The sequence below is a fragment of the Lipotes vexillifer genome, unplaced genomic scaffold, assembly GCF_000442215.2.
Source record: "Lipotes vexillifer unplaced genomic scaffold, Lipotes_vexillifer_v1.1 scaffold621, whole genome shotgun sequence".
Classification (NCBI taxonomy): domain Eukaryota; kingdom Metazoa; phylum Chordata; class Mammalia; order Artiodactyla; family Lipotidae; genus Lipotes; species Lipotes vexillifer.
This window is the reverse complement of record NW_006792411.1, coordinates 1062964-1079499: the sequence shown is the minus strand read 5'-3', so window position 1 is coordinate 1079499 and position 16536 is coordinate 1062964. Positions and strand designations below refer to the sequence as shown.

The following is a 16536-nucleotide window of genomic DNA, read 5'->3' as shown; positions in this document are numbered from 1 at the left end:
TCCCTTGGCTGCCTCCTACTCATCCTTTATGGCTTAGTTTAAGCATTTTCCTCCTTTGGGTGTGTTAAGAGATTCTGTGTGTGTGTGTGTGTGTGTGTGTGTGTGTGTATTTACATGGCACATTCTCAAAATTCCCTCCTGTAAGCTGCTGGAGGAGAGAGAGAATGTCTTCATTGCGTTTCTTTCTGCAGATATAAGGTCAGGTAAGTTTTTTGTTGAATGGAATAGTATTTAAGCCCCTCAACTTGGTTATCTCAATCGTGATGATAGAAGAAGCTGGTAATGGTTCTGTAGAAAGAAACAAATTGGGATTTATAGGGCATTATTTCTAAATCAGAGTGACATTAGAGAGACGATTAACATAAAATACCTCTTTGAGTAGCTTTTAAAAGAATTGCCTCTTTGAGAAGGAATCAGGGCAAGATATTCAAAACAATTCCATCTAGACACAGACCAAAGTTAGCTTTTGTGAGTTCTTCTTAAAGCTAGCCAATCAGAGGCAAGGTGCCTGCAGCCACTTTTCCCTTTTGATTTGTGGTTCCTATGGCAATAGGAAGAGAGCCTAGGACATTTCCCTCCTACCTCTTTTAATAACTTTTTGCTTTTGAAAAATGCCAAAAGCTATTATTCTTTTTGTCTTATAGTGTTTCTCAGCATGGTGGCCCTGATTTTGGTTTTTGATTATACAGTGGGTATGACAAAATTAATAAACACTATCAGTTTCCTTGATTAATGTTATTTTCTTTGGCTATAGAACATACAGATATAATCAGTCTAATTGGGTATTTGCTGTTAATGTTAGAATCCCATGTGAATCATTTCCTGTTCTCTGTGAACAACCCTAAATTAGAATATTGGTCATTACAAGTAGCTAAATGTGAAATTAAAACAAACATTTCTTAGGGGTTTTCTGCCCCTCAAAGGCCTCTCTTAAGCACCTCCATTGTGATCCCTCTGGGTTTCTCTTGAGCTCCAGGCTGAAGTCTCAAGAGGAAAGAGGCTTAGTTTGTATTGTTGTTAGCTTAATACGTAGGTCAATAAGTGTTTGTTAAAATTGGTAAATACCCACGGTATCAGGGTAAGTTCTTCAGACATATTTTAACAATGAGATAGTGTTCCAGAAGTTTAAAGATAGACCACTGTTAGCTTTAAAAAAAAAAGAAAAAAAGAAAAAGAGAGATAATAGTCTGCACTGTGATTATAGCTTATATGAAGACATCTTTACATTATTCAGTTAAAGAGTGATGGATAATAGTTATTCCACAATAATCAACATGGATTTTCAACCGGGTCCCTAAGTTTAAAATTAGCAGCTTTAAGAATCAATTACTGCTTGTGGTCAGAGCTGTATTTTAATGCTCTTAGGTTGATAAATATGGAACTTTTATGTTTAGCCATTATTTTCAAATTAGATCAATGTCCTCTTGGACCATTAGACCTAAGAGGAGCCTTATTTAGATGAGCAGGTATAGACTTTATTAAAAGATGGATGTATTTCCTAGAGTGGCATTTTCTGTTGAGTAAAGACTATTTTTCAGCACTGTGGTTGGTTGTTTAGCTTCAGGGTAATTGAGTGTGAAAGTAGGGCAGTTCTAATACTTGTTATGAACACTGGCATCACTCTCTTTACCCCAGAGTATCTTCCATGGATGTTATAAAGATAAGTTCTTGGAAACTGGACCCTCAGAGGGTCCTTTAAAAATCTTTTTCTGGATATACACGTTCAATATCAAGTTTTAAAAAATACTTGTAATAAATGTTTAATATTTTGAAATTAAGTTCTCAGAAGTTTTTCTTTATGTTGTTTTCCATATTCTTGTAAGTATTAATTCGATCATTAGCTGATTAGGAAACCTTGGGAAGATCATTACTTTTCTTCTTTGGGCTTTAGTTTCTTCACTTCTGAAATCAGGGGTGGAAGTTTGAACTAATTGGTCTTCCAGTTTTCACAGTCTATGATTCTTTGATTTACTGAATGTGAAAATTGGTCCTTTTTTTTTTTTTAAAGTTCTGGATCTCAAGTTATTAGCAGAATCTAATCAGGGTACAGTATGTTATGCCTTCATGGTTTTTACCCTTTGAGGCAAATCCATATTAAACCTTGCAGAGGGAATCTGTTTTTAGTGAATAAATGAAAATTGATTTGCAGATGAGCTTTGGCGTTAATTTGGTATTAGTTGCTGAATACAAGTATAATCCTTAAACTCTATTCTCAGATCTGAGTGATTCTGTGATTTGGATAACTACAAAGATTCCAAAAAAGAAACCTAACTTGAGCTATGAGGATGTTGGAAGTTTATTTAAATTAAATAATGTGCGTAATCTGTGTATACATACGTAATGTGTTTGGGCCTTTTCTCTGCCCTAAACATTTTGCTAGGTATCTCTGGATAGAGAGAGTTTGTTGTAGTAAAAAGAAAACATGTTTGCTTAGAGTCAGACAGGATTAACTTGTAGTCCTAATTCTGCCATCAATTAGCCCTTTTTTTCTTGTACCTTGGACAAGTTGCTGTTTCAACAAATCAAGCTCTCCTTTCCTGATCTTTGGTTTCCTCATCTGTAAAATGGAATAATATTTGTCTTACAAGGGTTTTTGTGAGGGTTTACTATGTCAGCTGTCTAGCATATAACAAGAGCTTGATAAATGGCAGCTATTTTTATTATATTATACAAACATTTATTCAGCATCTTTTATGGCACTCTGTGAAAAGTGTTGGAGTGGCAAAATATGTGTGACTGGAGTATCAGTGATATACTTTACTGTATTGGCTATGGGAAGCTTTGAAATGAAAGCACACTATTGGAAATGTGTGGCATGTTATCGTTACCGAAAACCTGCTCCGTTTTTTTATTCCATTTGAGTCCTCTGGTTTTGTATTATTTTTTTGTGTCTGTGGTACGCGGGCCTCTCACTGTTGTGGCCTCTCCCGTTGCAGAGCACAGGCTCCGGACGCGCAGGCTCAGCAGCCGTGGCTCACGGGCCTAGCCGCTCTGTGACATGTGGGATCTTCCCGGACCAGGGCACGAACCCGTGTCCCCTGCATCGGCAGGAGGACTCTCAACCACTGCGCCACCAGGGAAGCCCTGGTTTTGTATTCTTTAAATACCTTTTCTAAATAATCTCAATACTCTAGTTACATTATAGGTGAGATATAACTAGAAAGTACAGATGCTGGATAGGAAGGAATCGGGTCTGATTTCAAGCGTAGTGGACTTTGTTTATATTATAGTTGGGGTAACCATAGAATTTATCTACCAAACCAGAACACTTTGAGAGTGAAAGTTATGCTGGGACCAGTATAAACCTGGACTGTCCCAGGAAAGTGAGTATATTTAACCATCCTAATTATAGCTAGAATAAACAAGTTTATGAGGTTGGGCCTGAGGCTTCTGCAGTATTTTGGTTGAACCCAAACACCCACCTTCAGGTTTGTTTTTTGTGGTGTGGTTTTTTTTTGGCATGATTATTGATTTTGCCAGAGTAAATTAATTGACCTTAGGTCTGAAAAAGTACTTACTGAATACCATAAATAATCTAATGATTTAAAAAATACTAGCCATAATGCATATGTTTATATTTTACTTTTTTTTCTTAATTCCCTTAAAACCAGCAAGCTCTTGAAAGAGGAATGGGAATGGGTAAATGAAAGAAGCTTTTAATTCTTACTTGTGTCAAATGAACTTTGTAAGCAAAGTCCAAAATGAAAATCATGATTATTCTAAAGTTTTTTCCTTTGGGAAGGCAGAGATATGGATGACACTCAAAATCAGATGCGTGTTTATCAGCTCTTTTATTTCCTGTATCTATCAATTAGTCTGTCGCTTATCTTTCTTGTTCTTTTTGCCTTATGTCTCTAGGTCTCCTGTAATTTTATTTAGGGATGTGCAAAAGTGTACCCAGATGATAAAATTTCAGGTGATCAGTGATAATAGAGGCATCATAGTCTTGTGGAATGAATGTGGGTTTTAATAGCAGCCATCAAGGTTTGAAATTCTGACTCTCCCCTCCTTTGCTGTTTGTCCTTGTGCAAATGACTTACCTCTGAGCCTCAGTTTCCTGATGCTGTGGTGTGGGAATTAGAGAACACATTTAAAGTGCCTGGCACATGGTAGGTGATGTAATGATAGCAATTATAATTACATGACATAGACCAAAAACCATTGCTTTTACGAAGTTAGAGTGACAGTCTCACCATAATCTTGTTTTGCACTCAAACTTTACAGTTCCCTTTAGTGGTTTTCATTTAAACATTCTTTCTCTCCCTCTTGATTCTGTTCACTGTATCCTGAGGAGTTAGTGGTTGGCAGCAGAAACCTCCTTTCTGTAGGACAGAAAGTGGGCCCTCTCCCAAGGTTTCAGTAAGTTTTGTTGGACTACCACCCCTACCTCCAAGCTGCCAAGGGTGCACCCCCCGCCCAACTAACATTCAAGTTGCCTGTGTGAAGGAGTGATTTGTTGCGGCCTCTAACTGCTTCTTCTTCTCTTCCTTCCTTTTTGTCATCCTGCAGTGTTCTGTGCCAAGGTCTTTGTGGCTAGGCTGCGCCAACCTGGTAGAGAGCATGTGCGCACTGAGTTGCCTGCAGAGCATGCCCAGTGTCAGATGTCTCCAGGTGCCTCTCTTCTTTCTTGTTGTAAATGTGTTTTTTACGTATACCATGAACATTTGTTGAAACTTGCAGTAGTGTGTTTAATCCAATGTTAAGTCTGCTAAATGTTCTGTGTAACCCTCTGCTTTCCTCCAGCCTGGGTGCCCCACATGGAGGAGTTCATGCCAGGAGGGGCCCTTCTGAGCAAATGGGTCTTTGGATGGGCCCTGTTCTGCTCCTCTTTTTCTGCTCCTGCTTTTTATCCCCCCAACCCCCACCTTGAAGCTGTGATTCTCATGTTTAATAGCTGTGCATGTGCCCAAACAACCTTGACATTTTCCATTTGGCTACTTTCAACAGTTCTTTGTTGAGTTGGGAGGATTTCATAATTCAAGTGGTGATTTTTCTATTTTGAAGCTCATCTTTTTGGCTTGCTTTCTCTCCCTCCTTCCATAAAGGAGTGGAGAAAGAATCACTAATGGTACAAAGCCTCAAATTGAAGCTTATAAAGATCACAGCTTTATGCTGGCACATAACTATCAGTTTGGGCCACCTCCCCACACCTGTCCTTAGGGTCCACCCAGTTTTCCAGGCCGAGGCTGGCAGAGAATTCCACAGATAAAAGTAAAACTCTTTTGGGGTGTGGGAGGGGTTGCTCCAGAAAAAAGCTATTAGCAGGAGTGCAGCTGGACTGACCTCACTTGTTGGGATGGATTGTAAGAGAGCCAAGGCAGAAAACATTGTGACTTTATTGGGGAAGCTCTGTTTAGAGAAAGCATGAATTTAATTTAGTATGGTTTCAGTAGCAGTATTCAGTTTTCATCACTGTATATTCCAGACAGTTTGATGTATCTTTAAAAAGCAATATTGAATTCCTGGCATCCTGTTGAGACTGCCCTGTTTTAGGAAAACACTGTAGAATCAGGAAGTGAATTAGAAGGATATTATTGATGGTATGGGTGACTTTACTGTTCTCAAGGTTATCTTTCTATTCATGTTTACAGTCTTTAAATGGAGCTGGGGGGGCCAGGAAGGAGAAAAATTTCCTTCATATTGGGATCATGCTTTTTATTTACTTATGAGCAAACATTCTGAGCAGCATTGGTGTGGTTATTGATTCAGATTGCTTTCTTTAGAAAACTGTGCTGGAACCTCACTAATACAGTTAACTAGAGAGTGAATTTAATGTAAGATCCAGCTGTCTTAGGGTCAGTATAAAAATTTGGGTTACAACACTTAGGGTCCAGGGATTGGGTGTTTCAGAGATGCTGCAGGGTAATGTATGTTTATCCTTGGAAAAGCGGCTTCCCTGCATGTGATGTATCTTTAACAAAAATGTTCTTGCAATAGCAGACATTATTGCATGTGTTCTCCTTGGTGCTAAATAATGGATATTTGCATTATAGTAATAGTGTACATCTTTGTCTCTATTTCTCTGAAGATGCTTACTTGAATGTTACAGTTTGCTTTTTAGTGGACTGATCCAGTTTTTTTTTTCCAGAAATTTAAGCAGGCGAAGAATTGTAGTTGTTAATGAGGTCTGGACGAGCAGATTATTTTTATTGCATTCGGTTAAAAGCAATTGACTGATGGAAGGCATTATTCAGTATATTTTAGTAACAGTATTGTGAATTCTCTGGAGGTGGGGTGAGTGGAAGGAAATATGGGTTCCTACCTTGTTGAAAATGGAAACCCAAATGTGTTAAAAGTTCTTCTTTGACTCATCTCTCCAAGTGAAAATCATTTAAGAGAAAAAATGTAAACTTTGCCTTGATTGGACCTTGAAATAAGATGAAATATTGAATGATATTCACTGAAATGTGAATGGAACAGATATTGTCTTCAGAGGTGTATTTGGGAGTTTCATTTACTTAGGTTTTCATTTTCTTTAGTTTATGATAGAGTATGCAGCACAGTAAAGTGAAATATGTACTCAGCTGATTGGAATTACCAAATCATTACTCTATTTTGTTCCATTTGTGAATGGAAAGTAAACATGTATGTGAACCCAGAAGACTTCCTTTCTCTCTACCCCTTGGTTTTACATATTATTTTAACACTAGTGTTTCTCCTCTCTACCTCCAGTATTCAAACAAGTGCTAAAACTTAGTGATTAAAATTTAATTTGGGTATGGGCTTTTTCAAAGAATGCCTGTTGTTTATATGCTACATCTTAGGTTTATCACAAAGATGACTTTTGCTTCACATTGCATGCCTCTCAGCAAGCCCATATTAAGAAGAGAAGGAACAGGCTGCCCAAAAAGCCTGGTTGACTTGCTGGGGCTCTGGAGTTGCATAAAAGGGCCTCCCTTAAAATTACCGCATTGGACCCATGAACAGTTGCATTTTTAGCCAGTTAGCCTATCTATTGATACATGGCTGAATTAGTGTACCTTCTGAAAAGCAGGAGTAAAGATAGTACTGTAGTTCCCTTTAGGCATAGTTTCTGCCACCTGTGAGAGGGGAAAAGGAATAGTAAAGACTTAAAAAATAAAAATCACTCATTCATCTCAATAAAACTGTTAAAAAAAATCACCACCAATTGTACTTGGGGCTTCACATATATTAGCTTTGTGACAACCCTATGAGATAGGTATTATTATTCCCATTTTTTCAGACCTAGAAACTGGGTCTCAGAGGTGATATGTGTGATTGGACCCAAGTTAATCTTTACATATCTGTGAAGTGGTGGAGCTAGCATTTGAACCCAAGATTTGCATGATTCCAAAATTGGTTTTCTTTCCTCTACACTAGAATGCTACTATTTCTAGAGTTTTCCATTTTAGTTTTGTTTGTGAAAACTTTACTATTGCGATATCCAGTGTGTGGCTTGTTTAGTCATTATCTGAAAATAAAAAAAGAAAACCTGCCAAATATCTATAGCGGGGGAAATTGCATTCCCTTTGCCAAGCTGAGCCCTCCTGAATCCTAAAGCTAGCGAGTTTCTTGAGTGGCTTTTCTGAAAATTCAATTCCATGAATATTTACTGAACAATTGGTATGTGCCAGGGCCTGTACTGGTGCTGGGTATATAAAAAGATGAGCAATACAGACTTGTTCCCTGCTCTCAAGGAACCCATTGTAGTAAGCAGACCTGTGAACAAAAATCTATAGACTGAACCACAAATGAAGTCCCTGTATGTGTGAGATGAAATTCTGAAGTTAGCCAAATACACACACACACACACACACACACACATATGTAAATATACACACACATACATACATACTTTTAAAAAATGTGAAACACTTTGGGTTTCCCTGGTGGCGCAGTGGTTAAGAATACGCCTACCAATGTAGGGGACATGGGTTTGAGCCCTAGTCCGGGAAGATCCCACAAGCCACGGAGCAACTAAGCCCGTGCACCACAACTGCTGAGCCTGCACTCTGGAGCTCGTGAGCCACAACTACCAAAGCCTGCGCACCTAGAGCCCCTGCTCTGCAACAAGAGAAGCCATCGCAATGAAGAGTAGCCCCCGCTTGCCACAAGTAGAGAAAACCCGTGTACAGCAATGAAGACCCAATGCAGCCAAAAAAAAAAAAAAAAAAAGTGAAACACTTTGAACTAGGACTAACCCTCAACATTTTTTTAGAACAGTTGAACTAGAATATCTTGTTGTCTCTGAACTAAGCTGAACTGAATCAATATTTTAGTTGGTTTAGATAATCAGATTCAACCAGTTGATTGTTACATCACATAATCAAGAGTTCAGACCATGTATATATGTATCATTTATATGATAATATAATTATCATATAGGTATCATATATATATGACTATATATGTATTTATTTATATATGTGTATCATTAATTTTCCACCTTCTTTTTTTTTTTTTGCGGTACGCAGGCCTCTCACTGTTGTGGCCTCTCCCGTTTTGGAGCACAGGCTCCGGACGTGCAGGCCCAGCGGCCATGGCTCACGGGCCCAGCCGCTCCGCGGCATGTGGGATCTTCCCAGACCAGGGCACGAACCCGTGTCCCCTGCATCGGCAGGCAGACTCTCAACCACTGCGCCACCAGGGAAGCCCTTCCACCTTCTTTATTTAAGTGTTGGGCCCTAGGTACTAGGTTATCTCATTTAATCCTTTATGGAGAAGTTATCTATCTTGGCTTTTTTGTATATGAAGTTATGGAATTGAATTGACTTGCCTAAGGTTACACATTTATTTAAGTGGCAGAACTAGGTTATGAACCTAGGTCTGGGTAACTGCAAAGCCAGTGTTCTGGTCACCATGCTGTAGTGACCTTAACTTGGCAACTGCCATTTTTGGGTAGAAACAATTACCCTTTATTTATTTATTTACTTTTAAAATACATTTATCTATCTATCTGTCTATCTGTCTGTCTATCTATCTATGGCTGCGTTGGGTCTTCGTTGCTGCGTGCGGGCTTTCTCTAGTTGGGACGAACGGGAGCTACTCTTCATTGTGGTGCGCGGGCTTCTCATTGCGGTGGCTTCTCTTGTTGTGGAGCATGGGCCCTAGAGTACGTGGGCTTCAGTAGTTGTGGCACACAGGCTCAGTAGTTGTGGCTCACAGGTTCTAGAGCACAGGCCCAGTAGTTGTGGCACACGAGCTTAGTTGCTCCGCGGCATGTGGGATCTTCCCGGACCAGGGCTCGAAGCTGTGTCCCCTGCATTGGCAGGCGGATTCTTAACCACTGCGCCACCAGAGAAGTTCCTCCTCTTTATTTTTAACATTAAAAAGTTGAAAGCTAATGCACCTGGAATGTAGAGGTTCAATGTAGTGATCTGACAAGTTTTCTTGGGAATGACATTTGCAAGCTCTCAGTTGGGGAGATTGTTAGTGATAAGCTTTTTTAAATAGTTGGACTGATTGCTTGAAATGACAGCAGGGGTCATGTGAATCAAGTTTTAGTGCCTCTCACCCAGCTCCATTGTGGATAGTGCTGGGCAGTTATTAATAGAACTTCTTGACATCTGCCTTTCTTGTTTCTTTTCTTTTCAGTATATATAGTGAGCCACACTGGTTTGAGAACACTACAGTTTGAACTTAACAGCTACCAACGTAAGAGAATATTTTTTAGAGAAGGGAGATAGCTTGGTAGAAAGAATCCTTATTCTGGAGCAGACAAACCTCAATTCTAGTCTTCTGCCTGATGCTTAATAGCTATGTGACGCTAGGCAAGTTACTTAATTTTCCTGACCCACGGTTTCCTCAACCTTTACATGGAGATAGTTATATCTGTCTGTCTGAGGTAGAGGGGAGATAACAGCTACACCTTACCAATTGCTTGCTGTTGAGGAACGAAAATCCATTTCTTTCATTGCTTGCCCCTGGTTCCCTATTCAAGAAGAGGGAACTCCAGTCTTAGAGTCCAGGGTAAGATAAGAATAAGATAAAAGACTGGGCATATGATATGATATGGATCCTACTGTCAGGTGTTCTTGTTTTGTTCAGGGCTGTCTCCTAAGGTCACACATGGCTGTTCCAACTCATTGTCTCTGTCTTTTTTTTAATGAGCGTTGGGGATTTATTATTTCTTGTTCATTATTCTGTTGCACTCTAGGGCCAATAATGTGAAGTCGTGGAGTAACCTTTCAGTGGTAGAGTGTAGTATTTTATGAACATTAAAAAACACATTTTTTTCCCTGTATAAGAAAATTTACAAATATAGTTTCTTAAGAAAAAAAAAAAATCCATTGGTAACCTCACCACCCAGAGAGAACATTTGTTGCTGTTTTAAGGTCTGTCTTCCTCCTTCCTGTTGGGCAGGGAGGAATTCATCAAATTGTGCAGGTTCTCTTTGTTATTGTGGTGATGAAAATGATTATAAGAATAGTGTTTTAAGGTCCCATGGAACCCCAGAGTGTGACTTTGGAGTCACTAGAAGGATAATGCCTCACTCACCTGGAATAGCTCTGGATTTATCTGTATTATATAGCAAAGCTTTTAGTAAGATTTTATGTGAAAAATTCTATGGAAATTTCTAAACACACAAAAGAGTAAAGCGATCCATTCAACTCAGCCTTGAACAGTTTTCAAAATTATGCTATTCTTAGTCCATCTTTCTCTTTCTTGAACTTTGTTTTTTCCTGGGGCATTTTAAAACAAATCTAAGATAGCTTTTTAAAAAAAAGAGTTTGACAAATCACTGTTTTATGTCAGCAAAAAAATATATATAAAAAAGTTTCAAAGAATAAAAAAATAGTACAACTGGTACCAAAGGTTATAAAAGACATGTAAAGTTTCCTTTGAACCCAGTTCTCACTTCCCAAAGTATCACTTCCGAGTTTCGCATTATCCTTTAGACAGAAACTTAAAAAAATAGAAATAGAACAATATTATACATATTATTTTTCAATTAATAACTTTTTCAGTTAGTAAGATACATTGCTTATCTTTCCATATCAGCATATAAAATCATATAAACTGTTCTTTTTTATGGATGCAATAATATTTCATCATATTGGCTTTATCATTTAAAAATATATATATATCCCGTTCCCTATTAATGGAACTTTTGGCTTCAGTTTTTTTTTCTGTTACGGCACTTTGCTAATTTCAGTGAACATATACCTTTAGGCTTGCATGATTATGTCTGTAGAATAAATTCCTAGAAGTACAGTTGCTTGGTCAAGGAGTATCAGTGTTTTATTATTAAATTGTCTGTATACAGAAAAGTAATAATCTCTCCATCCCCCCCGCAACAAATGTTAACAGTTAATGTTGTCTACCATTGCATGTTTTGGTTTTTTGTTCATAGGATGATATGTAACCCAACAATTACAGGGATTTTCCCTCTTTATTTACTTACAGTCATATTGCAGACGTGTCCCCAGGTTTTGTAAAATCTCTTTCACCAGTGGAAATTTCACCGACTTTTATCATCCATAGATTTGGGGGCAGTGAGGGCGAGGAGTACATTTTTTTTTTCTTCTTTGAATTATAATATATGTGTAGAAAGTACAGAAATAACTATATAGCTCAGTGATTTGTCACAAAATGGGCAGTGATTTATTTTGATAGGTGAGGCTAAATCGTTTTCATGGAAGGTGGACCAGTTTATAATCTAGTTTATTTCTGTAAGCTCTGGATATCATTTAAAAATGTTTAAGGGCTTCCCTGGTGGTGCAGTGGTTGGGAGTCTGCCTGCCAATGCAGGGGACACGGGTTCGTGCCCCGGTCCGGGAAGATCCCACATGCCGCGGAGCGGCTGGGCCCGTGAGCCATGGCCGCTGAGCCTGCGCGTCCGGAGCCTGTGCTCCGCAACGGGAGAGGCCACAGCAGTGAGAGGCCTGCGTACCGCAAAAAAAATTAAAAATTAAAAATTAAAAAAAAATGTTTAAGGTTTACTTTAAAAATATTATTAAAAATAACCTATACTTGTTCCAATTTAAACTAATAATAAAAAGTGACAAATAGTAACATGATGAATTAAGACTTTCTACCATCATTTAAAAATCATTGCATAATATTCCATTTAATATATATATTACTGATTTTAAGAAACCCTCCCTTCCTTGTCAAGACTGCTTCCAATTTTTGAGACATCCATGTTGAGTAGAACATCATTGTAGCTAAGTGTTTGTATACTTCTGTGATTATTTCTGTAGGTGAAAGAATGTGCACATTAAAACACTTTAGGTTGCTAAATTGTACTTTTGACAGGCTGGCTCAGATTATACTCCTAAAAGCAGCGGATGAGAGATTCCCTTTTTATATGCCTTAGCTGGCATTGGATAATTTAATTTTGTATTTTTTTGCCATTCTGATAAATGAAAATGTTAAAATACATATTTCTTTATTGGCCATTTCTACTTCTTGTTTTATGAGTTACCTCTTCATACCTTTTCTCCATTTTTCTAAAATGACTTTTTTAAAAAAAATCTTAGTTGTAGGAATTCTTTATATATTAAATAAAGTAACTCTGTCATTTATTGCAAGTGTTTTCCCTAGTTTGACATTTGCCTTTCAGTTTTGTTTATAATGCTCTGTGCTTTGAAGAAGATTTTGAAAGAAATTTTTACTTTTTATATAAGCATACTTATTCTTTTTTCTTTTTTAATGTATTTTTTATTGAAATACACTTGATTTATAATGTGTTAATTTCTGCTGTACAGCAGAGTGACTCAGTTATACACATTTATACCTTCTTTTTTATATTCTTTTACATTATGGTTTATCCCAAGATATTGAACATAGTTCCCTGTGCTATACAGTAGGACCTTGTTGTTTATCCATTCTGTTTGTAATAGTTTGCATCTACTAATCCCAAACTCTCAGTCCATCCCTCCCCCAACCCCCTCCCCCTTGGTAACCACAAGTCTGTTCTCTATGTCTGTGAGTCTGTTACTGTTTCATAGATAGATTCATTTGTGCCATATTTTAGATTCCACATGTAAGTGATATCATATGGTATTTGTCTTTCTCTTTCTGACTTCACTTAGTATGATCATCTCTATGTCCATCCATGTTGCTGCTAATGGCATTATTTCGTTCTTCTTTATGGCTGAGTAGTATTCCATTGTATATATTACCGTATCTTCTTTATCCATTCATCTGTCGATGGACATTTAGGTTGTTTCCATGTCTTGGCTATTGTGAACAGTGCTGCTATGAACATAGGGACGCATGTATCTGTTTGAATTATAGTTTTGTCCAGGTATATGCCCAGGAGTGGGATTGTTGGATCATATGGTAACTCTATTTTTAGTTTTCTGAGGAACCTCCCATACTGTTTTCCACAGTGACTGCACCAACTTACATTCCCACCAGCAGTGTAGGAGGGTTCCCTTTTCTCCACACCCTCTCCAGCATTTGTTATCTGTAGACTTTTTAATGATGGCCATTCTGACTGATGTGAGGTGGTACCTCATTGTAGTTTTGATTTGCATTTCTCTAATAATTAGCATTGTTGAGCATCTTTTCATGTGCCTGTTGGCCATCTGTAGTCATTCTTTTCCTTTACCATTCTTCTAGTGGTTTATGGCTTTATGTTTTATATTTAAATCTTTCCGTTTCTCTGTAATTTATTTTGGTATATGCTGTGAATCAGGGATCCACATTCTTTCTAAATGGCCACACTGTTTTCTGCATACTATTTACTGATCTAGCTTTTTCCCCATTGGTTTGAGATCATATGCTCATGTTTCATTTCCTTGTATCTGATAATGCTCACTCACAGAAATCTCTTTCAAGCTTTTGTTCTTCTTTACTTCTTTAGTATCATCATCAGTTATTAACCTCTTTAGGCTTGTCATGGTCCACGGTGTATCATGCTGTCTTTCATACATATAATGCTGGTTTCAGAGTGTCCTGTTAATGATGATAAGCTTTGAAAGTTCAAAAGTTCAAAGTGCCAAACAGAAAGATTCATTTTAGCATTTTTCTAAAGAAGTGATGTTTCCTGTTTTTACTGTGAATTGAAATTCTTGGGTACTTTTTTTTTTTTTTTAGTGATTTCCATGTCATATTTTCTGAATGTAGGGTGACTTGGTGATCTCAGAATTTGAAGCAACAAGTAAATTCATATTTTGGAGAAAGTTTTAATGATAGCACAATGGCTGGCATATAGTACTAGCCCTGAAGAAATAGCACTTTATTAATTTCACTGATCATATACATATTTTTAGGCACTCAAGAAATCACATATATTTTCCGTGGAAGAGAGCCTCTGTTATGGGAAAATGAAAACTACGCCTCGTTTTACTAACACTTTTAATTTATGGTTTCCAAAACAGTGTGCGTGATGGATAAGGCAGTGTGCATGTTGAGTAAGGTTTAACAGCATATGTAATTTGAGGATAGGGAGGTGGGTAAATTGGATTCAGACCACATTAAAAAATGCCTTTTTACTTTTTCAACAAAAATGACACAATATACCTCATACTACAGACTTTTATTTTATTGCTTGTAAGAATTCTGGTTTTATGTATTTCTGTTGATTTATTTTTATTGTTCTGTTTATGAAAGTAACACTTTTTCCCTGCAAAAATTTTGGACATTAGAGAAGTATAAAGAAGAAATTAATCATTCAGCCATAATCTCACTTCATTTTAGTGCCCATTCATTGTTTTTTCTTCTTGACATTTTATTTTTATGTATGTGTGTATATGTGTATGTTTTGTTTAGTTTATAAATAGGCTTATACTCTATGTATACTGAATTATAACCCCATTTTTACCAATATGATTCACATTAGTAAACTTAGGTCTACATTTTTAATAAACAACTATGTGGAGTTTAATTGTCTGGATGTACAATAATTTAATCATTCTCCTACTGATGGACATTAAGGTTATTAAATTTTAGTCTATACTTATTTCTTAGGTTGTATTATTCATTGGAGAAATTCTGAGTCAAAGGATATGAACTTTCTTAAGGCTTTTAAACATTGACCAAGGGCTTTCCTGGTGGCACAGTGGTTAAGAATCTGCCTGCCAATGCTGGGGACAAGGGTTTGAGCCCTGGCCCGGGAAGACCCCACATGCCGCGGAGCAACTAAGCCTGTGTGCCACAACTACTGACCCTGTGCTCTAGAGCTTGCGTGCCACAACTATGGAGCCCGCGTGCCACAACTACTGAAGCCTGCGCACCTAGAGCCCGTGCTCTGCAACAAGAGAAGTCACCGCAGTGAGAAGCCCGTGTGCAGCAACGAAGAGTAGCCCCCTCGCCACAACCAGAGAAAGCCTGTGCGCAGCAACAAAGATCCAATGCAGCCAAAAATAAAAATTAAAATAATTAATTAAAAAAAAACCCCAAAAAACATTGACCTATCCTGCACCAAAGAGGTTATTCTAATTTATATTATTCTGAGCATATGATAGTATACTATCTCAGTATATGATAGTACAAATAAATGCCCAGTGTAGAAAACTGGAAAACATAGGAAAGCCCAAAGAATACATTAAAAAAATCACACTTTGTTTATTCATTTGATTATTCTGAAAGCAACACATATTTATGATGCTCCTACTGTGTACCAGGGATTATTGTAGGGGCTGGGAATACAAGAGTGCACAAAATAGACAAAAAGCCACTGTGTTAGAACCTAAATTTTAGTGGGAAAAGAAAGAAAATAAGTAAAACACATGGTATTTTAGGTAGTAAGAAGTGCTATGGAGAAAGTGGGGGCGGGGGGTAGGGCACCCCAGGGGTTGGGGCTTTTATTCTGCATGAGATGGGAAGTCATTAGAGAATTTTGACGAAAGGTGTAATTTATCTGACTAATGTGTTAATAGGACCTGTGGCTGCTGTATAGATAATAGAATGAAGAGAGGAAGCAGGGGGACCAACTCTAAGGTTGACCAGTGTATTAGGGTTCTCCAGAGAGACAGAACCAGTAGTAGATAGATAGATGGATAGATGGATAATTTAGAGAATTGGCTCACATGATTGTGGGGACTGGCAAATTTGAAATTTGTGTGGCAGAGAAGCAGAAATGCAGGCAAGATTTATCTTTTACAGTCTTGAGGCAGCATCTTTGCTCTTATGGCCTTTAACTTTCTACATGAGGCCCCACCTGCATTTTGGAGGGTAATCTGCTTTACTCAAAGTCTACTGATTATAAATGTTAATCACATCTACAAAATACCTTCACAGCAACATGTAAACTAAAGCTTGACCACACAACTGGCCAAGTTTGTTGTGGCCAAGCTGAAACATAAAATTAACCATTACAGCTGTGACTGAAAAGAGGCCAATGTTTGGAGTTAGGGATACAAATGGGAACAGAGGTAGTCCATGACCAAATGAAGAAAAAAGGTGAGTGTGACATTAGTAAAAATGATACCAGTCTTATCAAGCCAATATCATTTATATCACCAATATCTAATAACCATTTAGTCAGAGGTGATTTGGACTTTGGAGTCCATGGTATGGGAAGATAAAAATATGTATCTACTTGAAATAATGAAATGCTTCAGTAATGATTCTTCATAAAGAGTCATTCAGTACACAGTACTCATTTTGTGGAAGAACCATAAG

General features: G+C 37.7%; 1 protein-coding gene across 5 annotated transcripts in view; it reads left to right on the top strand.

The window, feature by feature from the left end:
• The window catches only part of FBXW11 (F-box and WD repeat domain containing 11), a 136026-nt gene that overhangs the window by 33634 nt on the left and 85856 nt on the right, over positions 1–16536 (top strand). The window contains exon 2 of one of the 5 annotated variants that reach the window (XM_007465533.1): positions 4510–4611. The exons of 3 other annotated variants lie outside the window; for them this stretch is intronic. In XM_007465533.1, coding sequence (XP_007465595.1) covers positions 4510–4611 — 102 coding nt within the window. Of the gene's footprint in view, positions 1–4509; positions 4612–16536 lie in introns of those variants that run through there. One more of the 5 variants, XM_007465537.1, reaches the window with a different exon arrangement.